A 25,480-nucleotide genomic window follows, 5' to 3' on the forward strand; every position below is an offset into this window, starting at 1 on the left:
AAGAAGGTTGTTTGTGTTGAATGGCTCTGTTGCAGAGGTAGAGGTTCGTTATGCTTTCTTCAGGCGTGTTTGGTTGTTTCGCAAATAATATGGCTGCTGATGCCTGGTGGAGGTGTATACTGAGGGATTCTAGGTGTTTCGCGTGGGTAGGTATCGAGAGAGACTCGATAGTGAGTCGGTAGCCTGCGAAAATGCGAAATGGTACAAGGGACAGCCGAGATTATATGACCATCATATCATGGATTCTACATGCCTAAATATAAATTACTCCGAGCCTCTCAGGGTACTTACAACATGCAATCCAACATCAGTTGCAACCCTGGTGGAGAGAGACTGCGGGGATTCCATCAACAATGACCCACTTTGAGTGATGATGGCAGGGGAGGAAGAGTGGCGTGAACATGAAAGGGGGAGGATAAAGTCTCTAGCGAGAGAAAATTAATTGTTGTAAACGGAGGCGGAGCTGATCCACGAAGGTCAGAGACTCAAGAGTCAAAGATCAGATCATCCATCTCCTACACATCCGTCGGCAGATGATCGGAAGGCGGGGGCCGAGTGGCCACACTCTTTGACTTTTCAGAAGTACCTGGACTCCATGTCTGCAGTCTTTACCAGACAGACCAAATACCTTGGTGACAATAACAGATACAACACCGAAGGTAGGTAGCTTTTTCAGAGCCTAACACTTTATTACCGTGCACCTGGCCAAGTACACGTAATGGAGGTACATCCTCACGCCATCGACAGGCAGATGATGGTGAGATCCAGCCGAACGAATCACTGCGGGGCCGCAGAGGAGCGTGCTGTGGCCACTCCGTTTCTCGTCCTGATTCTTAGGGCCATGGAGTCCATGGAGCCGTTGAAGCAATTCTCGGCGACTCATGGCTAGGGCTGATGGCGGGATTTCGTTTTCCGAAACCAGCATATGTTGGCAGCGTCCATTTGGTCCATTATTGTTGCTGATGAATCTGTTGAACCTGACTCATCAGTAGAAACCATATCATCGAAAGAATCTCGTATCTCAAGGTTGGTGGCCTTGAGCCTTTCTTTTGGACTGTGTCTCGTAACTGTTAGTGCCTGAGGCATAAGTGCTATACTTCACATCCGAGGTGATCATGCCACTCTCTACAACTTACAACCATCTGGGGATTCAATTTGTGTATCCTTCGGAAAAGACATGAGCGGTAAAATGAGCTCTGAGAGCGCCCACGTTTGCCCTTCAAGGCCTTCAGCGTAGATGGATCGAGAAGTGCGAGAACTATGAGCAATGTAAAGTCAGGTCACGTGTAAAAGGACAGATCCCGCAATCGAGTCCGAAATGTCACTGGAATCATCCTCTTCTAGCTGACAACTCTCCTCTTCCTCTCCTGCTTACCACGGCAATGGCCTCTCATCAAGTTGCCATTGCAAAGGCATCCTTTTCGGCTGGGCTTTTACGCCCTGACCCCACTTCTGTCCCGCGCGATGAAATCACAGCCTTCCACACTCTCCTTGACACGGCGCTGTCGCATTGCTCCGTAGCGAACATCCAGGTTTGACTTGTCGAGTCCTGCCCGTCGGTGTTACTGGAATACTAAACTTTTCACTCCCGACGTGTATTAGAAATGCAAGACATGGCTCTTGAAGTATGTCGTCTCGTCATCTAACCGCGTGGGTGTCTGGGCCAAATACCTGGTTGCTTTGTCCAGTTCGTTTACCAGCGGGGAGAATGGACAAATGTCCAAGCCGGCAGAGGCTCGCCCTAGCACCTCGTCAAAAAGGAAGAGGCTGCATATTCTGTATCTGCTCAACGATCTTTTCCATCATACCAAGTACCATACGGATACCCCTGCGGCATTCTCCACCCTGAGTGGTTCACTACAACCGCATATCGTGGAACTACTGGGTTACGCTGCATCCTACGATCGATTCAAGAACCCAAAGCATCACAGGCGCTTAGACGATCTGCTGAACATATGGGAGAAAAATGGGTACTACGGTGCCGATTATGTCAACAAGCTGCGCGAGGTTGTAAAGAACTCGGCTGAGTCTGGGCCAGTCAAGTCATCCATCGATGTGGAGCAGAACAACACGGACACGATCAACCGACCCGTAGAGAAGAATGTCCCTTTTGTGATGCCGTCGACCCACGGAGATTCTTCTACTCCCTATTATGACCTCCCAGCCGGCAATCTTGTGCCGCACATCATTCCCGATTCGACGGTTCCCCTACGCCCAGATACCATCAAACCTCTACAGTTCCTTGCTGGACCAGCGGATGAGAAACTGGTGACGGCGCTCAAGGCATTCCTCAAGGATGTCGATCGGATGTACAACTCGGGGCAAACAGAGCAGAAAGAGAATGAAGTAGTGGACATTGATGAAATGGGCCAGACAATTATCCGAGATAGCTCCACGGGAGACATTGTGGGCGGTGACACGTACTACGGATGGTCGCGTGCCTTTTGTCAGCAGATGATAAAAAGACGAACCAAGGGCAGCTCGAGAAACCGCACTCGGAGTGGCAGCCGCAGCCGCAGCCCGTCAAGGAGACGCCGCTACAGTGGCAGTTCAGAGAGTGACGACAGCCGATGGAGGAGCTCAAGCTCGCGGAGCCGATCGGCTCCGCGCAGACATGAAGCTAATGACCGGCGTTATGACTCTCGGTCTCGTTCTTCACGAAGATCACGGTCCCGAGAGAGGTCGTATTCTCCACGCGCACCGTCCCCTCCTCGATATCCACCCCCTGAACACCAAACCCCCCAGTACAGCAACACAGGGCCTCAGGGATTTCACCCTTCTCACCCTCCGCCTCCCCCGCCTATGCATTTCCCCCCGGGCGGGAACGTGCCACCTGTGCCACCTGTTCCACCTGCGTTTCCCCCACGAATGGCACCAGGCGCTCCCCCACCTCGCCCAGCAAATTATCAAGGCCAGTGGCCTCCGCCCCCTCCTCCGCCATTGCCATCGATGCAATATCCTCCTCAGGGCTCGGGAATGAACCCGTCTGCGTTTCCGCCACCCTTTAACGCACAAGGACAGTTTCCTCCGTGGAACATGGGCTCGGCACAACAGATGCCCCCGGGGTCAAATCACTTCCCTCCTCCTCATCCTGGAGGACAGGGACGGGGCACGTCCGGTCAGTGGAACCAGTATGGTGGTGGATATCCGCCGTCTGGCCGCGGCTGGAGGTAGAACTAGGCGGGTGAAGGATCTACTGTACATTACCTTTACATTCTGCTAGTGCATGAAATATATTTTAAATGAGTATGACACTCCAGCAATCACAATTGCGGGAGAAAAACAATATTACAATTCAGTCTTCAAACCTTGCAAAATCGGTAAATAATGCTATAAACATCAGAGGAATGTAAGAAATGCAACAAAAAGGCTCCAAGCACCAAAAAAAGAGCACTCGAAGAACAGCAGGCCAATATCCTCACCATAACCAGCCCACATCATACTATCCACACGAAGAACTACTATGCCCCCCTCCTTCCATACATCACAAAAGTCCACCTTGGATCCTAGTCGGCGTCGCGCTCGCCCTCGAGAAAGACGAGCCCATCAGACCGACGCCGACCGGCGTCGGGGTAGGCGTAGCAGACTGCGACATCATCATCCGCTGATACTCCGAAAACCGCCTCTGCTGTCGCTCGATCGCCTCCCGCTCACGCTTCTTCGCGAGCGCAAAGTCCTGGCAGGAAGTCTGCATGAGGTCTCCGCCCTGGGAAGAAAACCAAGTCAGTCAACTCCATTCCACTTCCGTCCTCGCGAAATTGAATTGCGTTCAGCATGCACTCACAACAGCCGAAGAATCACAGCACATGACTGCATTCGCGCAGTCGGTTTCTGGGGCCGCGTCGGGCATGTTCCTGCCTTTAGTATGATCCAGATCAGTCCATGCGCGATACACCAGACCGTAAAAGGTAAGGAACTTACACGACACCCCGACCAGCGAACTCAGTTCGACCGCCCCTACGAGCGGAACGACCATCCCCAATGGCTTGAGGAGGTCGTCGCCTACCTGGCTGAGGGTTGTACAGCATTGCTTGAACTTGTTTGGGGGACAGGAATTAGGTCCGCTGAGTGTTGGCGAGGGTAGACTCGCCGGCACTGTTGATGAGGGGGTCGATTTTGATGCGCTGGTTGAGTTGGATGCGTGGGAGAAGGGGACTGCGAGTGTGGTGGAGAGTGTAGCGAGGGCGCAGAGGATAGTTAGAGGACGCATTTTGGTTGATTGTCGCTTTTGTTCGTGTGTCGAGGTTATAGTTGGCGCGTTGGCGAGTTCGATGTTGTTGCAACGCGTGTTGGTTGGTAGAGGCCGATAAATATACAATAGTTCGCAGGCGGGTTTCGAAGGAAGGGAAGACGAGGGTGAAACGTCGAATCGGTTAGTTGGTGAAGGGGTCGATTGTCCCAGACATTGCAGGTAAATGTGCCGTTATCCTTGTTAAAGGTTGGCAGAAGCAAGTGTTTCATTGACTGTGAACCATACCACAGTGTTTGGATCACACGTCCAAGACAGGTATGGATGGACGTCAGTGGTATAACCGCGTCTTTGAATATGTAAATTGTTTCTATGGAATGTTGTCTGAATCCCGATCTAGTATGAATGGAATGCGCGCGAGATCCATCGGGAGCTGTTCTGACGGCATTGCAGAGATCGGGATCTGAATGCGAATGAGGAAATCACAATTCTGGCATTGAAGCAGCATCTTTGAAGGTATATGACTGCGACTATCCTGTGTCTCAAACAGAGGGCGGCCTCTAGTTGTATGGAGGGCGAAGTTTCTGGGGTTGGTTCATGCCCATCCCTTCCATACATCCTGGAATAGAATCACGATGGCCAATGGTGATGCTTACTCCAAAGCTGAGTGATCGGTTGAGTCGGCCACCCTGCCCATGCAAGGGACTACATTGACCAGAAACTCGAGCCCTCCCCTGCACCTACGTTTCGAAACAATACCTACAATTGGTTCAGCGTCGACCCTAGTTAGCCCAGAATGACCCAAATAAGACATTAATATCGTGCATAAATCCTCGAGCTGCCGCCCTAGGTTCACTAAACGTAGCCGCGAGTCACAGATAGAACACATCATGAGCAGGAAGGTCGTAGCATCGTAACAAGATATAGTCAGTAACGGGAAGACCAGTTCCCTTCGACCCAGAACGTCCAGAAAAATCACGCCGGCAGTAATGAAACAGTGGTTCATACAAAGATGACTCTCTCTTCCCCCTGAGAAGATGAATCATGGACCAGCAGATATCCTGGGATGAGGCGCTGTTGCACCGAATTTGTTGATTGACTGCCTGCTGTCAGAATATGAAGACATACACCGAACAGCTACAATCAATAGGTGAGTGCGAAATGGTTGTGTGCCTTTATCAGGCCAAACGAATGACAACAAATGAAGATGATAAAAAATCAGAGCAGAAGGGGGGCGGTTAGCAACTGGGGAGCCACTTGATAACGCCACCTTGAAGGAATTCCCAATCAACCTCAGAAAGAGGTTTTGAAGGCGAAAGTGAATTCTGTCGGAGATGGTTGGTTTCTACTATGCCGCATGTATTAGATGCCAGGAGGTATCTGAGAAGGATAAAATCAGCATCCGTCGGATGAAGTGTAGGAACCAGCGTGTTCTAGTGGTATGAAAGAATAGAATAAAAATAAAAGGGGCAGTTGAACAACAAAGGGAGGCGATGATCTCGGCGACAGAGATCGAGAAAACACACTCGGAAAGGATCGCCACGCTGTCGCTAGAAAATCGTAGAACGCTTCCTCGCTAACTCATCAAAATTCCAGAAAGATCGACTAGGAACAGAGTTCCTGGCCATTGAACCTTCCCATTAAAGCACCAACACTTCTTTCATCAAGAAAGAAAACACCGTATCATCATCGTCATCATGGCTACTGGTCAACGACATATGAGAGACATTGGATCCCGCGACCCACCCCGTAGTCGTTGTCAGCCCACGAACATGGAACTTCAAAGCCCTGTCTTCGGTTCGCCAGCGTGCTTCACGGGCTGATGACAGGGTGTCTGGGAGTTGTGATGGCGAGGGACTCCCAGAGAGGTAGGAGCTGCAGCCTGACGGGCCAGCACACCACTGGTTGAGATACCACTATTGCCGCTGCTGTCGCTACTCCGGCTACTGCGACTGGGAGGAGGACCGCCGTCGTTGCCCATGTCCAGGAAGGTCGACATGCGTCGCTGGGTATACTGCAGCATAACGCGGTTGTAGTCTTCAACAGACATATTAGGATCCACCGATCGTTGGGTTTCAATGTGGGTCTCGCCCGGAGGTCGACAGCCCCCTCCGTCAACAGGGAAAGCTGGGTCCGTGTTCTTGGGCTGCTGCATGGCCGCGAGTTTGCCTTGCGTTGTTTTCTATGAGACACTGTCAGTCTTGTTGATATCCATCATTCTCCCAGTGCCTTAGCCGCTCTACAATATATCAGCCGGTGATACGGGGAGATTGCGTTGGACAGGATCGTCATCGTCGTCCATCTTGTCGAGTCACTTGCTGATGACGTGGCGTAGACGGTTTCAGATGTGCATCAGCCCTGTTGCCGCTGCTACCGCTACCGCTCCTCAACAGCAAGAAGAAGTAATATAGCAGAGAGAAGGTGGGAGGAGGGGAGGGAAGACTCTTTGAGTGGGACACGATAAAAATTTTGCATGCTCACCTTTTCCGCGAGAAGAGTCAGCAAGGGGGACAAGTGCCACACAGGACGAAAGAGAAGCAGTTAGACGGCCTCGAAGTCGTAAGAAGCAGCAGAGGACACAGACAATGACAAGATGAGAATGAACGGGATACTAAGGAAACGAAGCACAGGATGTGTCAGGAGGGGAAAGACACGCAAATACCCTAGGGTCTAGATATGACTAGTACGGATGTGGCTTGGACACGGAGTCCTGATGCAGACACAGAATGGGTAAGACAGGTGTCACTTGAAATATTCTATCTTTGTGCTTCAATATTTTCGAAGATAATTCTCGAGAGTAAGGGCATATATCCCCCTCGGGGTCTGAGATGAGATCACAGTCCCAGTGACAGGCACTCCCCAAAGGCAAAGGGTAAGAACGAGCTTGACTGGCATATCTCATCCGGACCCACAGACAGGCGAACCATCGATCAATACTCAAATCGGGGGTTATACCCACGTCCAGTATTGCTGGAGACTGGAGTCCTCTGGGGCTAGAATCAGATGACATCATTGGCCAGGACGTCCAGCCGACAGTAGTGACACAAAAATAGAGGAAGAAAAGAAAGACTGAAGGGAAGAGAATTTTGGAGGATTTTTTTTCCTGTTTGCTCGGACTCGTCAGTAATAATACAATCGACGGGACGCTGTCATGTAGTTAATCCTTTTTAGGGGGCACTGTACACTGAGGATGGCTGGGATTGGCAATAATAACAGACTCCACCACAATCTGATGGGTCGGCGGACCCCCAGATAGTCTTACGGGGGACCGGAATGAGGTCACTGGAGGGTCGGGGAGTGGACCACGGGAAATTGATGGCGCTTTTCGATCGACAAGACGAGGCAAACCGTCCCTGCAGATCACCACTGGGAAACAATTCTGTCAATGCGGTCGATGCGTTGTAATTGGAGAGAGTCTGAGGCCCAGATGGCGTCGAGGCAGGCATTCAAGTAGTTGCTGAGAGACTGTTGTCTGTATGGTTATCCGCGTGGAGATGAGTGCCTGGGAGCTATCCATGATTCTACACAGGCAAACTGTGTTGATCCATTCTAAGAAACATAGGACCAGATGTGCCAATGAATCGAGTTTAGTTGTCATGCTAAATCATTAGGTTCGATGCGAGTTTGATCCTGGTGGCTCCGTGTAGTGTATTTAAAATAGCTTGAAAGCGAGATAAGTGTTCCTTGGCCCGTTGGGGAGAACTCATCTGTTGAGGGACGAATAAGAAGCAGTCCATGCAGAGAGTATCCCGCAACAAATCGAGTATAGTGTCAGGCTCATGGCCGTTAGAGGCCTAGAGCTATGCTGTAGAACAGGTGGATAGGCCGCATAGCAAAGACAGATTGGTACTGCACAATTGTGCACTGAAGATCCATCAGGCAGACCGAGAGATCAGCCAATGTCAGGTTGTCAGGGTCGCTTGGTCAGTTCGCTCGATGATAACCTAGGCTACCTAGGTAGGCAGGTGGATGAAACAGAGAACGGCCTGTTGGTTGAAGCTGTAGATCGGACCCTCATTTCTTTTGGTGCTTCCTGTGCATGAATTAGAGATGACATGCCTGTGTCTGTGCTGCTCTACGCCATCAGCCTGGGTGAAGTTTCGATGGATTTCCATCTTGTCGTTTCTGGTGGTGGAGAAAAAGCACGAGCCTGGGTGTCTGAGGTTACTGAATGATGTCATGTGGCTTGTGCCACGGATACATCAAGTATAGAGTGGTATATGCTACCTTATATATCTGCTGGAAGCCGATGACTCTTGTAGATACATAGAAATATGAGCATGTTGAATATGAACCTCAATCTCAATTTATAACGTTTTGCAATAATCGGAAGACCGAATGTCTTGGACCCAGGAGCTCGGAACTGTTGACCACGATGATCGGTGTGCGGAGTATGGATACTTACCTACCGCAGCCACAACTTTCGAGTCTTGTCAACACAGTGGACATCATGGCCAATCTTGAGGCGATATTCAAACCAATCCTATGGCAGCAATTCAAAGTTAACGGTTCAGTATACCTTGGTAATCTCCGGCCAAGCCATGTCGGCAAATGGTTAATCTCGCCTCTTCCGCCGAAGATAGTTTAGTTAAATTGGTCCAATATATATTGTCCCATTTTCTCCCCCCTCCCTCGCAATCCTTTTCCGAAGCCAATAGAAGCCAATAGACTTTCCTTCGGCCCATGGATCGTGGACCGTGGAGAGAAAAGCAAGAAAAGATAAAAAGAAAAGTGAAGGAAAAGATGCAGTCATTTTGTCACCTTCCCCCCCTCGCTCATGTGTGTCATTTTGTCAATGCATCGCCAACTTTTTCTCGCTAGGGAATGCAACGCGATATTCTGACTGATCTGCGGTCTACAGCTGTCAATACGTCAATAGTCGACATCGACATCGACATCGACAGAGCTTGGAGACTGGAGTTGAAGCACCTAACTTAATGTGGTCATACACTTACATACTAGTTTCATGGCGCATTCGCGACTTTCCGATGAATTTCGTGGCCCATCAGTATAGTACCAGCGGACGAGCTATGACGCAGAGGAACCTGCTCTAGGAGGAGGTAGGAGGCTAACGTCCCTGCTTGGGTCTTTTGCCGATTGATTGGCAGCAAGGAAACCCGAGTGGGAACGGCACCATATTCGAAAAGGGGCAGATTGGCATGTCCGCTTGATCGTTAACGAGGTTCTAGATTCCATGATGTTTGTCGCGACACAGTTGTGGATGTTGCTGGAATCGAATGAGATCAGCGGTATCAGATCTTCCCCCGGTCAGGCAAGTCACTCTAATCTTTCCCTCTCCTACGCCGTACCATCCATCACTGTTTGCTACTCTGAAGGCCATCTTTTCGTATCCCGAGTCCAAACCCGGAGTTCATTGGACCACCCCACGAGCGTGGTTATCCACAGGAGATCCAAGGTAGAACCCTTCGAGTACGAATGATATTTCGTAGTGTAGGTACTAGCACTCAGACAATTGTCATGAATATGGTGAGAGCAGTAGAGCAATGTGGTCCCAAGTACCACCTATGATGTCCCTGCTGATATCACACTGTTTGGGATGGATGAGGGATGAAATCACTGCGCGACGCAGAATTTCACCTAAGAACGACACCTGAAATGGCAGCCTGTAGGACAACGTCATCTGCTGGAGCACCCCCTACTATTATTCTCTCCGACCTCTCGAGAGGTATTCACTGAGACAACGTGAGACACCTGTACCCGGACTGCTGGGATGGTCCAATTTTCCAAACGCAGTGGGTCGGCCTTAATGACCAGTACGGTAGTGATACAGAGAGTCCCCCTTACAGGGGGAACGAGAGGATGTATGGATATCCGAAGGGTAGATGAAGTAAAATAAGGATGAAGTTAAAAGAAAGAAGATATAACAAGAAGATATAACAAAGAAAAAAAAAAGTAAAGCGCCCGATGGGGGGCTCGAACCCCCGACGTTCAGATTAACTAGGTGGAAATTAGCAATGTGCGGAAGAAGATGATGACTAAGAGGGGTACGAACAAGTCTGACACTCTAGCCAACTGAGTTAATCGGGCTATTGGATGAAAAGTTCCGAGGTTCTTAGAACTGTAAGCTACCTAGCTCAGTTTTGCTTTGCGCATTGACAAAAATTTGCTACCTACGGAGTACTTCTCTCTCGTACGGACTATTCATTGCCTGAATTTTGGATGGTCGATAAGGTACCTTAGTGTGTGGGTTCTATGGTATACTTCACATATTATATCACCTGCATATCTATATTTTTCTCTCAAAATCCGCGGAAAGGCTAATGATAAAAGACCATCATTAGCTCAGTAGGCAATCAGTATCATGGAGAGGCAAAAAAAGTGACTCGCCCGATGCGAGGGTCGAACTCGCGACTTTCAGATCTCTTACCATAACTGAGATGTCATTAGTGGTGGTTTGGTGGATTATTAATCAGAACTTAGAACTTACAAGTCTGACACTCTAACCAACTGAGTTAATCGGGCTACGTTGTTTTTTGCGCTGCCGGAAAGATAACCACATCATTATGAGTACCATGTTTCTGTACGTGTCTGCTTGGGTATCTGGGTAGGTGTCGCAGTAGAAATTCGGGTGTGGATCGAATACCCTAGAGAAATAAACAGGCCCTCATTCATCCTACATCTAATACTACTACACATCTTTCTTATGGTTTTCAACATTTCCTAATTGCAGAGTAGTGCAGGCTTGGAGTCTGGCTTTCCTGCACAGCACAATTCTCATAGTAACCGAGAAGACAGCAGCATGTCTTTCTCAATCTCCATGATTCAGTGCCGGATCATATTCTATATTCAAAAGCAATGATTTACACATTGTTTTAATTGAATATTATCCATCACCATCAAATTTCCCAGAAGCACTGCCATAGTTCGAAAAGCTAGCCGGTATGAACTCGAGCAGAAACTCAACCATGAGCGTGAACGCTCTAAAGCCCTCTTGTGTAACTCCATACAGAGAAACGAAATTCAGCCAAGATGAAGTTGGAGTATGTGGAAAAAGTAAATGGCATTCGGAGAATAGGTGGGGTTTCAAATCATTAGGGACTGGCCAGCTTGGAATCTCTGCCATTACATCTAACTGATTGATTCGCCCAGCTCAAAGCGATTCCTCGTTAATTCTGCAATCAAAATCGGATCTGGACTCCTTTTTCGCAACGAGCGATACAATAGAGGTATCGATATCGTGGACATCTTTGAAATAGGCCACCACCGGTGGCCTCATAAACAAATGGTCGGTACACTGATCTTGATAGCGTGCTTCGTCTGAGTGTGGCAGTGCGTCTGACCGATCTGGATACTCACTTTCATCATTGTGAAGCATCATCGACCGGCAATGAAGAGAACATGTAGGAAGGTTCGTCGCTCTGTTGAAGTTCCAATGTGACCCGTATATGGACCTGCAACAACCGCAGCGTATTTCCAATTCCATTATCTGCTTTTTCAAGATCTGCAGACGGCCTGAGTTTAGGGCAGTCATTGCACATCTATGACACAGTCGCTCCTGAAGGTCAGAGTTCCAACAGCGACTCTTGTCGAGGATAGCGTCACACCACCAACAATTCTCACCTGCCCTGAGCTCCTTGATGTGTGCTGGAATAAGCCCCTTAGGCCTTCCTCTCTTTGGGGGTTTTGTAAGCTGAGATGGATTCCGAAGCAATGTTCTCATACACATTCTCTGAAAGGACATCTCTGATGACACTTTGCACGGATCCCTCATCGCTCAGACACTGATTTGAAAGCCTATCCAGGAGATTCTGTTGAATACTTTCATCTTCATAATCATCACCCACCGAAGACGTCTCCGGGACATCCATACTGTCTGCGACAATTGCCGTCCCTGGATATCGGGAATAAATCTCCAACCTTTTCTGTTTATGAATAGATCGCATCTCATCCAGTTGCTTCTTTGTAAAAAGTCGTGAATCAGACTTCCTTTTGGAAAGAATAGGCCTCTCAGATGGAAGCTTCTCACTCTCAGGACAAGAAGGCGCAGTGCACATTGCAAGTAGAAGACCTTTCGTGAAAGTTCCGCCTAGATCTTCCAATTTTTTGAAATCATCATCAGAAGCAAAGCCTTTTGTAAACAACCAGGCTTTAATGCTTGCAGGCATTGTCTCAGGGGTCATCTCTTCTTCATCAGTTTCATGGAAGCTCGCGATAACAATGTCAAGGAGCGCCATCCTGGATCTGTAAAGAAATGGTCTGATTTTGCAGGTAGAGGTCATCTGTGTAGCGAGTTTTATTGCGAGGGCAAACCTCAAGCTCTCATTCCAGTTGACCGAGTATAGGTAAGAAACTGCTGCCGAGGCATTGACGTAATTCTCTTAATGCGGGAAGCTTCGATCTGCACAAACGACCTATATGAACAATTCCCGAGTTCGATGTCAATTGGATGCAGTTCTGGGGATAAGATACAGGCCTCGGCATTGTCACCACAGAGAATTATCACTCTCGAGTTGGATACTTCAATGATTCTCTGGTTCAACGGACGCAAGATGTCTATTTCAGAACCTAGGTGTCTGATCTGAGAAGAGGATACTAGGTAATGGTTCTGAAGGTTGAATGGCCATACAAGGCAATTTTCATGATGAAAACCAATCTCTTTGAGGGCAGTTGGGATATCAGACTCATCGTTGCGTAAGAGATCATGGTCGAGTATAATCCCAAGCCGTGCTGCAAAAGAGCCAAATGGCATGCTAAGTAGAACGGTGCTACCTGTTAATTTTTTCAAGTCCGTAAGTTGCTTCTTGGAGAGCAGTGTCGATACTCGAGTCTAGTACGTCCTCTCGCGAACAAGGGAGGCAGCCATCAAATGGTAAAGCTAAGTTCTCAGGAAGGTCTAATGAGCTGCATGCTTCAGCAAGGGCATCTTGGTAATTGATTTCCATTGGCTGGTCAGAGAATGAGCGCCAATGTTTCTCCATCAATTGTTGCTTTCTGGCTTGAGGAAAGGCCCGAATCTCTGAATCAACTGAGGCTAAGAGTTGAAGCCGATATGCCTCCTTTTCAATTCCACTAAGCACAACCCCTTGAATGAGTGGTGAGGTGACATTGACGCCTGTGGTCGCCAGATGTTCATGGCCGGCCAAGAATATTGAAAGTTGAGCTTGTGGCAGAGTTTGAAAACACAATGACATCAGCATTTCCATCATGTTGTTTAATATATCGCGGACTTGTTTAGAGCTGTTCATGACATGCTCAGGCAACGTCCATAGCTGGATAAAGTTCATCTCCACGAAAGCTCCGTGAGCTAATCCAGTATAATAGAGTATTCTCATGCTGATCAGTAAATGCTTAGGAATGCTCACTGATGCGTCGAACAAGATCATTGGATTGACCCACGTATGGTCTCCAATGATTCCGTTGTTCAGCATCGGTGACATATACAAGATAACCGCCCCTTCTCGGCCATAACGAAGGCGAAGGCTGTCCGCTCATGATATGGTCCAGACTAAGCAGAGACTTAGCATGATTAGGAATATCGAGAAGGGAGAGAAGAGCCAGACTAACTCTATGCGTGTGATTCTCCTACCCTCTAGCGCCTGAATCGCTGGCTTTAGGGACTCCATCATCATTTTCAATAGGTTCTGCGTTCCGCCAAGTTTGTTAAAGAGCAATGGGTAAGAGATTATTGGGTGGATAGTGATTGCTCCCTCTGACAGGGTTGAAATGAGTCTTTCTGCTGTTTTCCGTATGTCTGGGAAAACTATTGAGTGGGATATTCTAAGTGCCTTTAGCTGGGTTAGTCCATTTCTCAACAGGGAGAAGATAAGATGTTAGAGTGCTCTGATCGTACATACTTCTAAGCGAGCAGGATTTTGCACCGTTGGCATTGACTCTTGCATAACAGATTCAGGCCATCCTACTCCTTGAGGAAGCTCCTTGCGAAAGCGCGGTCGAGGAGTCCTAGAAGGTGCTTTCGCCTTGGCCACAGATGGAGGCTGTTGGCTTCTTTCCAGAGCTTGGACCTCAGCAATATTGAATGGATCGACTGGTTTATACCATTTTGGATGCTCCAGTCCAGTCTCTTTTGCTTGCTTCATATCCCTCCACACCCACAACAGAAAGTTATGGACCCATTCCTGATCAATCCGCTTTCCAGCAACAGCAGATCTTAGATATTGCTGGGTCTTTTCATCGAACCATGACAAGGATGCACGCCCAACACCACTGAGGGTGAAAGTCGTAACACTTGATCCCAGAGTTTTCTCGCCAGGCTCATTCGAAGCTCTTCTTGTTCTGTGGGTTCCTCTCCATATTGAACAAAGCTGCAGAGAACTTGAATATCAAGTTTTGAGAGTAACCCTACTGAAAGATGATCAAGAACTTCCTGCACGCTTTAAGACTCCAACATCGCCTCCTCATAGTCAGAAAGTATGTCAAAGCTAGGATTTGAGGACTCCATGGCCTATCTCCTTGTAACTAGCCAGCTTTATTTAAAAAGGAAATTGTTAGACACAATATGTGGGATGTTTGAGACCTTTATAAAGTAAAGCTCAGGTCAGTGAATACGCAAAAACCTATCTAATGATACAGTCCCTTTATCCATTTCAGTCCAGGTCTAAACTTAGCCTTCTGACAGACATATGGAAATACTAACTATCAGATACTCTCTTAGGTAATATCCCATCGCCTCAGCCCTGTAGGATATGGCCTCCAACCTTATCTTTCCTGGTTCATTTCCTCTCATGCTGTTGTCAGGGGTGCTAACAGTTCTAATATACACACTTCCTTCAACCTACCAGGCACATGCGCAAGGTTTCCTCTTCTGGACGACAGGCCAAAAGAGATAACAGGTTATAGCAGCTATAGTACAGCGTAACTGCAGAGGGTTTAGGTATAGGCGCAGGTATGGACACGGGCAGCAGTCTGTAGGATGGTCACTTGTCACACACTTTGTTTAGCATTCACTTCAGTAGGAAAATGATATCCCTAGTAGGGAGTACTCCGCACTAACCATATGATACTAGGTAGAAGCTAGGAGAAATAAAAGCTTAGTATCCTAGTTTGTCGCTAGAACTAAATAAGTTTGCCAGTTCTAGTGACATCTGGGATGTTGTCATATCACGATATGCGTCTGTGTATTGTGGCTGCACCAGTTCCTGGTCAAAGTTCCCTTGAGATTGTTAATCAGACAGACAGACAAGACGGAATGTTTTCAATCCTAGGGAGACAATCACATTGATAAGCGAATGCCCTAACTCGATGCAATATACAATGAAGCCACTTTATTCTCTACGGAAGCAACGCCACTCTTAAACTGATGCCTCAGTGCAGATCACTTCTCCGACTTGCTCTTCTCTCATACATTCTCCCTAGCCTATAGTCTGAGCACATCGTTGAGGTTCGTTGCCCTGAACGTTTATCTATCCAGTGAAGTCATTTCTTACATACCTTGCTGTACAGGCATTAGTTCAAACCGGATGGAAAACAAGAGTCGGGAAAACCCCATGAGTGTTACAGGGTGCACGCGGAGCATCTCTTACCCCATTTAGGAGTACGAAAGCTTGCTACGCAATGAGTTTCGCCCTGCTCCACCCAAGGGCTAAGGTCGCCCGGTCATCGCTAACTTTGCTTGTAAGGGAAACAGGCTTCAGCATCAAAGGCGCACTAATTCTAGAACCTATGACAAGGGGATAGATACAAAAGTAGACACCGCCATTCAACAGACAAAACCATATTATTCATGTCATTCATCACACGTAGCCTGCAAGGGTGTCAGCCAGACATGGACTTGAATTAAGGAACGGAAAAGACAATAGATCAAATATGATGCATGCCCCCGTAGGAAAGGGAATACGTACCTTTCCGTGCACCCTGGAAGAAGAACCGAACAATAAATACCTGCAAACCAGCCATGGACACCATCATCAAGCCCTCAATCACACTGAAGTTGAAGATCCGCCTCTCGGTGCTGCGAACCGTGCTGAAATTGCGGTTCTCGCGGGTCCGGAAGTATTTCTGGTTGCGGGCAATAGTCGACAGCTGAGCGGACAGTTTGTAGATGGACTCTTCAAGGGCCGATGCCTGCTCGGGACTGGCACCTTGTCGGGAAGGCAATTGCGCGCGCTCCTCATTCTCGACCTACAAAGAACCACAGTTAATGCGATAAGTTCCCCGGTAGAGATCCAGCCACTGTGTATTCCAAGGACCCGAACGTACAGCAATCTCAAAGTCGACCATTTTCTCCGCAAATGTTGACATCTCATTATTGAAGCAGAATCGGTACTCTCCAATGCTCTGAGCTGTGAAGACGAAGTCGCCTTGCCGTTCCTTGGTTCCGTCTAGGATAACCTTCTCTCCAGGGCCAACAACTGAGTAATCGACATCGAAAGAGCCGCCGGATTGAACCTGGAGTCAATGCATTATCAGCCATGTATCCGTTTATCACATCTTTGCGCTTGGCATTTCATATTTCCGGGGGTACAACAGGGAGAGCGTACAGCGAAGTAAAACGCAACCTTGGCGTTCCTCTGGTCAACGTAGTTATAGAAGCAGGCCTTCTCGTTAGCCTCGAGTCTGTACGTTAAGGCGGTTGCCGTCACGGTCGAGACCAGAGTGGCCAGGAGACCTATCAATACAGTTGAGAATTGCATTGTGGGTTAGGAAGAGGAAAGAGGGTCCGTAGTCAAATGGGGCGGCTCCCTTCACAAAAAAACAGTTGACTCCAAACACACGCGACTTCAACGGAGCTCACAAGGAGTGGGAAGTTCTGGACAGCTTTGCGTTCCGCCGCCGTTTGTTGTGTTTGCAGTATACCACAATAGGACTAGTCACCATCATTCAGCAGGAAGCTTATTTTTGTATGGAGTCCTCCCCATAGTGAGAGGACAACAGGCGTGGAGTGATAAGTGCCATACTATGAAAACTATAATATTAAGAGCTCGCGACGAGGCAGACCCAAGCGGGTTTGAAAGTGCTCAAATCCTGCAGGAACGGGCACTAGGCCAACCCTGAAAGAAGATGTTTATAGTATAAGAACACGCCAAGACATAGAAGTTATTGGCACAAGAGAGGACTACAAAGCCCAGCAGACCTTGGAAATATGGTATTTCTCAAGTATGAGGCACCGATAGGAATAGCATGCGTGCTATCTATAAGCATAGGTTTGATGGTCGAAACTGCCGCTACCGAGTATATCGCATAGATCACCTCATCTATCGAATGAAAAAAGACTCGCTCCTGCTCCAAAAGCTCCGGCTTTTATTTACATGGTCCAGTCCCAGCAGATCGTCGGATTCGCCAACAATGTCGGAAAGGATATCATCTGCAATTGTTATATTAGCACCTCCATATCTTCGCTTTAGAAGGGAGAATGCAAGACTTACCATCATCAAGATACCGCGGGTTAGAATACAAAGACTTGGGAACGACAGCAAATTTGATCTTCTCAAATTGTTTGCCCTTGATGCCGGTTCGTTTGGAGAGTCTCTCTTTTGTTTCCTTGAAGATCTCGCCCTGGGAGGTGTGAGCACTAGTGAAGCCAAAAGCACAAAATGGGATATGCATACAGGTTTCATGACAAACTTGAAAGGGATACCATGCGGCCTGCTCGGCTCTCGGTCAAAGCTGAATGCGTTGATTGTCCGTTCGCTGTCCTGCATCTGGAGCTCTTCCTCGGGTATCCTCTCAGCGTATAAAGTCACGTACTCATTGATGCCAGCGATCTTAGCATCTTCTTGGTACTCCTTGTATATTTTGCCGCTGTGGGCCTCGAAGATCCGCATTTCTCGAACCACATCATCTTCAAGGTTTGCCTTTTTCTGCAGACCCGCCAGAAGATCCGCGAAGGTGCCGTCCCGAGGCACTAGGACTTCAACCAATTGCTGACGTAAAAATGAGCATAAATGACCCTAGCGCTCGATGATAGGGCGAACTTACCTCTTTCACAATGCCCTCGGTGAGTAATGTTACTTTCAGTGTAGTTTTCGACTCGTAGTCACTGAGACTAGTCTCAAGGACTTCGTAGTATAGTGCATCTTGGCGATGCATACTATAACCGTAGCCACTGACCTGCCCACTAAGGATGTGATACAGCGTTTGGTTGGCCTGGTTAGGATTGCGTTTAATGAACTGCTTGGGCTTTCCGGTACTAGCAAGAACAGGGGCGAAACGCAGGTGAGTGGATTCCACGTTAAGGTGCTCGCCGACCTTCTTCGAGAACTGATCGTATGTCATCTTTCGGCTCAGAGTGAGAGTGAACTCGTCGCCATCAGTCGCTTTGATGGGAGCGAATGTGATATTTATCCTGTTCAACAAGTAGTCATAGTACTGCCTTGCATCCGTGTATAGTGCAGCGGATGGTAAGTCGGATTCTTTGACTGTGCGTTGGAACGTGATTATGTCGCCGTCTTGAATTTCAGACTGCTGGAAAGTCTGCTTCGGCTTCATCACATCGATCATGTTGTGCTTGATTTCCTCAAAAAGCATGAACTCTGTCCCGGCAGGCCAGTTCATTTTCTCGAGAATTGTCGGGGCGAGTTCTGCGACTTTCTGATTCTTGCGGACGTATACGGCACCGACTCCAGAAAGAGTCTGGGATGGGACGTCAAAGTTCTTCAAAAAGACGAGAACAGAAGTACTGCTGTCAGGCCACGAAATGGTTCCATCCGCAGATGGTTGCCCAACTTCCATCCAGACTTTGAACGGGTTCCCTTTGGTCCCAAATCTGTTGTAGGCCTCTTCCACCGTCATTTCTCGGTCTTTGATGGCTTGGTCCGGGCGAGTCGTCTTGTTTTGACGGTTCACCATCACCCACAGCCTGATTTGGTTTGCGTTCAGACCCCGTTCTTCCGCAAGCTGCTCTACGAACTCGCCAACCTTCTTAGCCCGAAGAATCCTATACTGTTTCGGCAGGGCAGGATCGCCGGCCGGTAGGTCCGTGCTCGTCAGATCGAATCCATGATGTGACTTGTACGACTCGTCCGATAGAACTCCCACATTGATATACAGGTGAGCCTCTTCTCTCTCCTTCTTTCTGCGGAGAAGCTCTGCCCGCTCCTCTACTAAACGCTTTTCTGATTCAATGTCAAATGTCTGCTCGCGGAAGAAGAGAATGCAAGGGCTTACCAATGTGAGAAGGAATATCATCCTTTGTAATCGGCAGAAGGACATCATCCAGGCGTGTTTTCCGAATATAGACCAACATGTAGGCATTCATTGACCGTTTGGTCGACAGACCCCGTGTATGTGGTTGCCGGACGCCGGCCGCACCATTGGATAGTTCATATTCACCACCATAGTTCTCCTCAAGTACCTCCTTGTCAGTGGCCCGGGTCACACGGTCGTCATCGAATTTGTACCAATGGCCGTCCTTGGTAGGCTTCAAGAATGCGTAGTAATGGCCTGCGTTCAGATCACCGCTGTGAACTAGAACACCGTGCAGCTGATAAATACACGGTTCTGATTTGTCGGCAGCATCGGATAGATATGGAGTCGCGTCGAATTCCATGGGGAAAGCGTGACGGTCATTGATCTTCATCATTGCATCGCGATTAATGTCATATTCGAAACGTTTCAGGTGCAGATGAAGCACAGGAGGGAAGCTCTCGAAGATGACACCTTTCTTGGCGTCTTGCAAGCCGTAGGGAGAGCCTGCATCGTACTTGTTCTCGCCCTCAAGGGTTTCCACCTGAATGTAGTCCTTGAAACTGTCGTCGAGTGTCTTGTTGCCTCTGACATTGAGCTGGATATCCCAAAAGTCTTCAACACGCGACGATTCGTAGTCGACGTTGATACATGAAATGTAAGTCTTCGTCTTCCCGACGAAAAGCTCAGGCAATGCTTTCTCTACTGGTGTCGCTTTCATCTTCTCTTCCAATCTTTCCATAAGCTTTCTGGAAAGTTCCTGGACATCTTGCTGTTCGAAGATTTGCCGCGATTCCCAGCCAAATGATGCGGTCAACTCTGTTGTCGAGACAGAGCTTTCGCTCGTTTGAAGATTGTAGAAGAGCCTCTGGAGTGTCCAGGCACTGTTCTCTCGCGTCGCTTCTGCCTCCGTGGGAATTTGGTACACGGCCTTCACATGATAGTCAATGTCTGTAACAAGAATCTAAGAAGGGAAGCCCTTACCTTGCGGAAAGCATTTGTGAAATACAAGGATTGCAGCAGGGAGTTGAGGTAGCACGTTGCGCCCTGGTTTTTCAACCCCACCATGCCAGTCTCCTTCTTCGAGTCGTAACTAGGTCGAGTAAGCCTCGTACGACGCTGACTTATTCAAGGCAGTACAGTACATACTTTTGAAAACTGTGCCAGAGTACCCCTGTCGGGTCCTTCACAACACGCACGTAGGCAGTGACTTTAGCTTCATCATTCTGCACCAGGGGGACTCCACGGCCTTCCCACGGCATGTTGAAAAGCCTGCGCAGCTCACAGAACCTGGTAAAGCCCCAATCGCCCTCGTCGGCGTTGAAACGGTGCGTAGCGACTACAATTTGGTCAGAAGGACGAAGCGACGGGAGCACAAGGGCCACCGAGGTACATACCATGAGATACGTAAATTGATGGGTCATTGACGTTCCATAATACAAGAGCAAACTGGACGCACGCATACCAGTTTTCCGGAGGCTCTTTTTCCCAGGCATGCTCCAAATAGAACGACGCATAATCGACATGATTACCGTAAGGGAAGAAAAGAACCCGCCTGTTAACCAATGTCAGACGGCGAGAGCAACCGGAGTGCTCTTCAAATCCTCTACTCACCATGGGAATCCCCCACACTGGAATACTGGTCCATGTTCCTTCTTTTTCAACTTCCGCCAATCCTGGATGTGCCATGTGTGGTATGCCTCGTCCGCGGTTTCCAGGTCCGGATCCTTAGGAAGTATGCGCGCCATCATTGCCGGAACTAAACCAGTGCTTAGTACAATGCTTTCGAGTCATTGTGAGGGACGAGGTGTGGAGATCTAGGCGCCAGCAATTGACTTTTGGATATTCGACCCTTGCGCGAGGACCGAGGTACCGATCCAAAGCCATCTTGAACAAATGTGGGAAAGTGTATAACATCTAAATGGCACGGTAGACAATCTTACAGTCATCCGCAAGGGGCTCTGGTTCCGGCTCCTCTGATCCGGAGCGAGAAACCACGACATCATCTGTCCTGTCATTGTGATACTGCTCATATTCATCGACGAGCATCTCATTATCCGCAACCTATATGACGAAAAGTACACATGTCAGATATTGATAAGCAATGTTTCAGCGACTCTGGATCGTTCCTCTTCTTTTTTATGCGGAGACAGAAATGAACGGGGCACTGACGTTGTCCATGAAGAAAGAAAAGTGCGCTCAAGCACGTCACCTGAAAATACCGTCAATCAAGGACGCGTTGGGGAGCTACCCAGGAAGCAAACAGAGGAGAAGGCGAACAACAGTCAGAACAGTGATAAGATGAGAAGAATATGAATAAGAGAGTGACACAAGACAATGAGTAAGTGGTGAAAAGAGATCTGAAGGACCAGATTCCGGTTCACAGGAGATGAGGCTAGTGGCGGAGTTTCCAGAACCCAATAAAAACAGGTGGGACACTTGAGACCGCCTATGAATAACGTCGGCTGCAGAGTATTGCTCCAGTACAGCAATCTAAACGTAGCACCTGCAGAAGAGATGAATGAGGATTAAGTGCTTAATTTGTCTATGTCAGACTTACTGGTTGGCTAATGTTCTACTGATCTGTCTTGCATTATCGCCTGTGTAAATTCTCACTTAGGTAAGCTTAGAACAGGTTAGTATAGATGCCTCAAGCTTGACGGTATAGTCTGGTGTAGCGACCAACAAGGCGTTGAAAACTATGTTATTCTGTTATCTTTTGACTCTTACTTGTCAGCACTTTCTTGGTATCTATTATCTTGCTCCTGGTATCTCAGAGTGAGAGCATGAGAAAATAGAGTGCACAAAGGTAGACCAACAACTGGCTAACTACATAACTAGTTGTGTCCTCGATTGTCACTCGTGATGCACGCCCCAGGCAAAAGCCGAGGAATAACTCGGCACCGCAGATGACTAAGCTGGGAATGGATGCTGCAGCCACAAGCCTATCTAGTCATGTGGTAGGCTTTGTAGCATGGATCAATCCATTGTCTCTCATCACGTAATTCCTAGGTGTCTTTACTTTATTTCATATCAGAAACCTGACAATGGCTTAGTCTTCTAAAGATATGCTCCGACAGCGATAGGATATAGACTGATCTTCAATGCACTTACATTTCTGTTGATGCTGGTTGCTGAAGATCAACAAAAGCAACTGGAAGTCTTCATGGATAGTGTCGACGTCACATGTCAGGACGAGCACTCACCGCCCTGGATTAATTGTTTGTCACTGGTACCTCTACTCACCTACTCATAATTTATTTTACATATCCAGCAAGATGTCATGCCACCAGTGAGAGAAAAGAAACTGTTGGTAGCTGCTAACTGCAGATGAGCCATGTACGAAAGACGCTATATCTGTCTTATACTGGTCAACCGTCCCGGCTGAGTCAAAATCCACTGCGGAGCCATATCCTCGAACTTTCAAGCTCCGTTGCGCCTTGAGTCAACCGCCGCATCATGCAGCGAAATCAACCATTTCGATGTTGGCATGCGCTTCGACTGAGTTGCAAATCTCGAGTACGGTTCTACTCCGGTGTTGACAACTCACATAGCCCACCTCCGTGGAGACCTGGCTCCATTCTCGACGAGTATGCCATCCTACCAGCATAACTACAACTGCTGCTGACTCTATGCGTGACAGATGGGTCGAGCGCGAGATTCGGCCTATTAGTCTGCGGCAATTGACCTTCTTTGGGCGGACCTTAACCGAATCACGCCTTATCAGTTCGGCAAACTATGTGCGAACAGAGCTGCCAACCAGGTCAGTATGCGCTTTCCCCTTGCATGCCTTGAGCCATGCCGGCCTGACTTGCGTTTGTGATTGCCACAACCAGAATTGCGCATCGACTGCGAGACATCCAGAAGCTGCCGTATGTGGTTGTAGCAAATCCACATCTTTCCCTTGTATATGAGCTCTACTACAAGGCATTTGAACGGTTTCGCGTCATACCGGAGATCAAGACTCTAGAGGATAACGAAAGATTCTGTGACATCCTGCGTAAGACCCTCAAGGAGCATCTCGTCGTGATCCCGAAATTGGCAATGGGCGTTTTGGAGTGTCGGGATCTTGTAGCACCAGGCGTGATGGATCAATTTATGAACACTCTCCTTCGATCGGTATGGAAATTGCCAACATCCGGATTTCCTACCGGTCTTTCTATGCGAGTGGCTAATTTGCCCATGATCTCTAGAGAATTTCCCGTCGGGTCATTGCAGAGCAGCACTTAGCCTTGACAGAAACTTTCAGTTCTCCCTGGCACTTCCCAGGCTCGCAGGACCGGACTGACATGAACGCAGACTTTGTTGGCGAGGTATTTCTCAAGTGCAATGCGAAAGAGGTGATTGAACGTTGCGGGAAGCTTGCACAGGATATGATGCGGCAAAGCTCGGGAACAGACAAGATCCCCGAGATCCTTGTACAGGGACATCTCGAAGCAACTTTCCCGTATATTCTGAGCCATTTAGAATATATCATTGGCGAGCTTCTGCGCAACTCGATCCAGGCTGTCATTGAAAAATACAAAAAGTCTTCTGAAAAGCCTCCGCCCATCGAGGTTCTTATCTGCGAGGCGCCACAACATGTGATCATGCGAGTATCGGATCAAGGGGGAGGGATACCCCGTGAAGTCATGCCATATCTGTGGTCTTTCGACAAAGGCCCTCTGAGCAAATCACGACTCCAGAATTTGAAACAGGTCCCTGCGATGGCAGCTACGATGCAAGAGCTGACAGTGTCCAAGGAACGGAAACACGCCGACAGGGAAACATACCGAGAGGGCTCGCTTGACTCGCTCACCTCTCGTCCACCTAATCTACGACTTGGAATTGGCCTTCCAATGAGCAGGGTCTATGCAGAATATTGGGCAGGCAGCCTTGAGTTACATAGCCTTGAGGGCTATGGAGTGGATGCGTTTTTGCAGATATCAAAGCTTGGCAACAAAAACGAGCAAGTCACCACAAGAGCATCTATTGATGCTGTTTGATTGTTAGGAGACTAATGTGCCGACCCATTACTTGGACCTCATGTTACACCTCACGTCACACCTCACGTTTGTTGGTGTGGAATATGGAAGAAGCATGAGTCGAAGGAGTCGAGAAACTTGTTGGATCGACATGTAATGGCACGTACATGGGCGCACTATATAACCACCACTGCAGAGTACAGAAATGTACATTCATATAGCACTTCCTGGCTAGCACCTTCTGTCGGTCGGTATGTCCGAAACAGGAATACCCCGTAGCAAATAATGATCCGCGCTCGGCACATTGCGGGATGACATCACTGCTTCATAAAGGCAACTATGTTTCTGCCTTCAGCCCTACTGTCAAGTCTCAAGGTTTTGGACAATTGCGCTGTCCTAGTTTTGGCCTATTGTATGATTGAATCATACTCTTTGGTGGCGTGGCGGTTGGCTGCTGATCCCTCTTTCGCCTTATACAAAATGATGCGCCTCAACTCCTCTATTGATGACAACACTCCAATCTACATATTTATATTGTTGTTCGCGATCCTATTTCTCAGCTTCCTGGGAACTTCTTGGAATTCGAACAAATCCTCAGTCAAATCATCAGAAACTTAGCAGAGTAGACTCTCCCGGGACAAAATGGCAAGCACGGCGTCAATGCTATGTTTGATTTTGGTCACTCTCTTCAGTAAGTCTCCTGTTGCTCTTCTTTACACAGACGAAATCCCATCAATCAGACGGAATTTAGCCTGTTTGATTTGATTTCGTTCTAGCATCACTCCTCTAACCTAGATTTGGTTCCAAGTACCTCCTCTCGGCGTACTTATGATTTCGGGTTGTAGTGTGGATTTCTTCATCAATATTCTGCTCACGATCCTAGGGTGAGTGAACGTTTTCTCAAGATTTTACACCTGCAAGGCAGTACCTTCTCCAATCAGCCGTCCTTCGACGTCTGAGGCGTATGGAACAGTCTGCTGATAGACATAGATACTTCCCGGGTCACATCCATGCTTTCTATCTGGAATACGTCTACTATCACAACCGCAGTACGGACCCAATGACACGGAAGCGCGCTCCCGGGGTGTATTCGCAACGCATTCTACAAGGACACGATGAAAGATCATATGGGAGCACTGTTTGAGCGGTTCATCGGAGTACGACCGATTCAGGATACGAATGTCGAACACTATAAGGACTACCACGGGAAGAGTGTAGGGGCTTG

General features: G+C 48.2%; 7 protein-coding genes and 2 non-coding genes across 9 annotated transcripts, besides 1 other annotated feature; 3 read left to right on the plus strand and 6 right to left on the minus strand.

Annotated features, from left to right (window-relative positions):
* Positions 1–1,382: 1,382 nt before the first annotated feature.
* Positions 1,383–3,174, plus strand: NFIA_038820 (uncharacterized protein; the record flags this gene model as incomplete). Its single annotated transcript, XM_001266204.1, has 2 exons — positions 1,383–1,532; positions 1,603–3,174. 2 exons carry the CDS (start codon positions 1,383–1,385, stop codon positions 3,172–3,174), a joined length of 1,722 nt encoding a protein of 573 aa, XP_001266205.1.
* A 310-nt stretch (positions 3,175–3,484) lies between these two features.
* On the minus strand, positions 3,485–4,210 carry NFIA_038830 (uncharacterized protein; the record flags this gene model as incomplete). Its single annotated transcript, XM_001266205.1, has 3 exons — positions 3,485–3,706; positions 3,785–3,858; positions 3,922–4,210. The coding sequence occupies 3 exons, from the start codon at positions 4,208–4,210 to the stop codon at positions 3,485–3,487; spliced, it is 585 nt and encodes a 194-aa protein (XP_001266206.1).
* Positions 4,211–5,969: 1,759 nt separating this feature from the next.
* On the minus strand, positions 5,970–6,491 carry NFIA_038840 (uncharacterized protein; the record flags this gene model as incomplete). Its single annotated transcript, XM_001266206.1, has 2 exons — positions 5,970–6,371; positions 6,453–6,491. 2 exons carry the CDS (start codon positions 6,489–6,491, stop codon positions 5,970–5,972), a joined length of 441 nt encoding a protein of 146 aa, XP_001266207.1.
* Positions 6,492–10,062: 3,571 nt separating this feature from the next.
* Positions 10,063–10,089: a microsatellite.
* Positions 10,090–10,108: 19 nt separating this feature from the next.
* NFIA_038850 lies at positions 10,109–10,237 on the minus strand. The gene has a single exon. It is a non-coding gene; the product is annotated as a tRNA-Thr (tRNA).
* Positions 10,238–10,534: 297 nt separating this feature from the next.
* NFIA_038860 lies at positions 10,535–10,672 on the minus strand. The gene has a single exon. It is a non-coding gene; the product is annotated as a tRNA-Thr (tRNA).
* Positions 10,673–15,967: 5,295 nt separating this feature from the next.
* On the minus strand, positions 15,968–16,800 carry NFIA_038870 (emp24/gp25L/p24 family protein; the record flags this gene model as incomplete). Its single annotated transcript, XM_001266207.1, has 3 exons — positions 15,968–16,288; positions 16,367–16,555; positions 16,648–16,800. The coding sequence occupies 3 exons, from the start codon at positions 16,798–16,800 to the stop codon at positions 15,968–15,970; spliced, it is 663 nt and encodes a 220-aa protein (XP_001266208.1).
* Positions 16,801–17,361: 561 nt separating this feature from the next.
* Positions 17,362–21,472, minus strand: NFIA_038880 (ubiquitin-specific protease UBP15; the record flags this gene model as incomplete). Its single annotated transcript, XM_001266208.1, has 11 exons — positions 17,362–17,471; positions 17,533–17,662; positions 17,716–18,030; positions 18,086–19,221; positions 19,274–20,222; positions 20,276–20,384; positions 20,441–20,630; positions 20,689–20,846; positions 20,906–21,050; positions 21,235–21,355; positions 21,464–21,472. The coding sequence occupies 11 exons, from the start codon at positions 21,470–21,472 to the stop codon at positions 17,362–17,364; spliced, it is 3,372 nt and encodes a 1,123-aa protein (XP_001266209.1).
* Positions 21,473–22,750: 1,278 nt separating this feature from the next.
* On the plus strand, positions 22,751–24,276 carry NFIA_038890 (protein kinase PKP2; the record flags this gene model as incomplete). Its single annotated transcript, XM_001266209.1, has 4 exons — positions 22,751–22,881; positions 22,935–23,054; positions 23,128–23,410; positions 23,485–24,276. 4 exons carry the CDS (start codon positions 22,751–22,753, stop codon positions 24,274–24,276), a joined length of 1,326 nt encoding a protein of 441 aa, XP_001266210.1.
* Positions 24,277–25,083: 807 nt separating this feature from the next.
* On the plus strand, positions 25,084–25,399 carry NFIA_038900 (YqaE/Pmp3 family membrane protein; the record flags this gene model as incomplete). Its single annotated transcript, XM_001266210.1, has 2 exons — positions 25,084–25,139; positions 25,246–25,399. The coding sequence occupies 2 exons, from the start codon at positions 25,084–25,086 to the stop codon at positions 25,397–25,399; spliced, it is 210 nt and encodes a 69-aa protein (XP_001266211.1).
* Positions 25,400–25,480: the final 81 nt, after the last annotated feature.

The sequence above is a fragment of the Aspergillus fischeri genome, genomic scaffold (genome assembly GCF_000149645.3).
Source record: "Aspergillus fischeri NRRL 181 1099437636247 genomic scaffold, whole genome shotgun sequence".
NCBI classification, from domain to species: Eukaryota; Fungi; Ascomycota; class Eurotiomycetes; order Eurotiales; family Aspergillaceae; genus Aspergillus; species Aspergillus fischeri.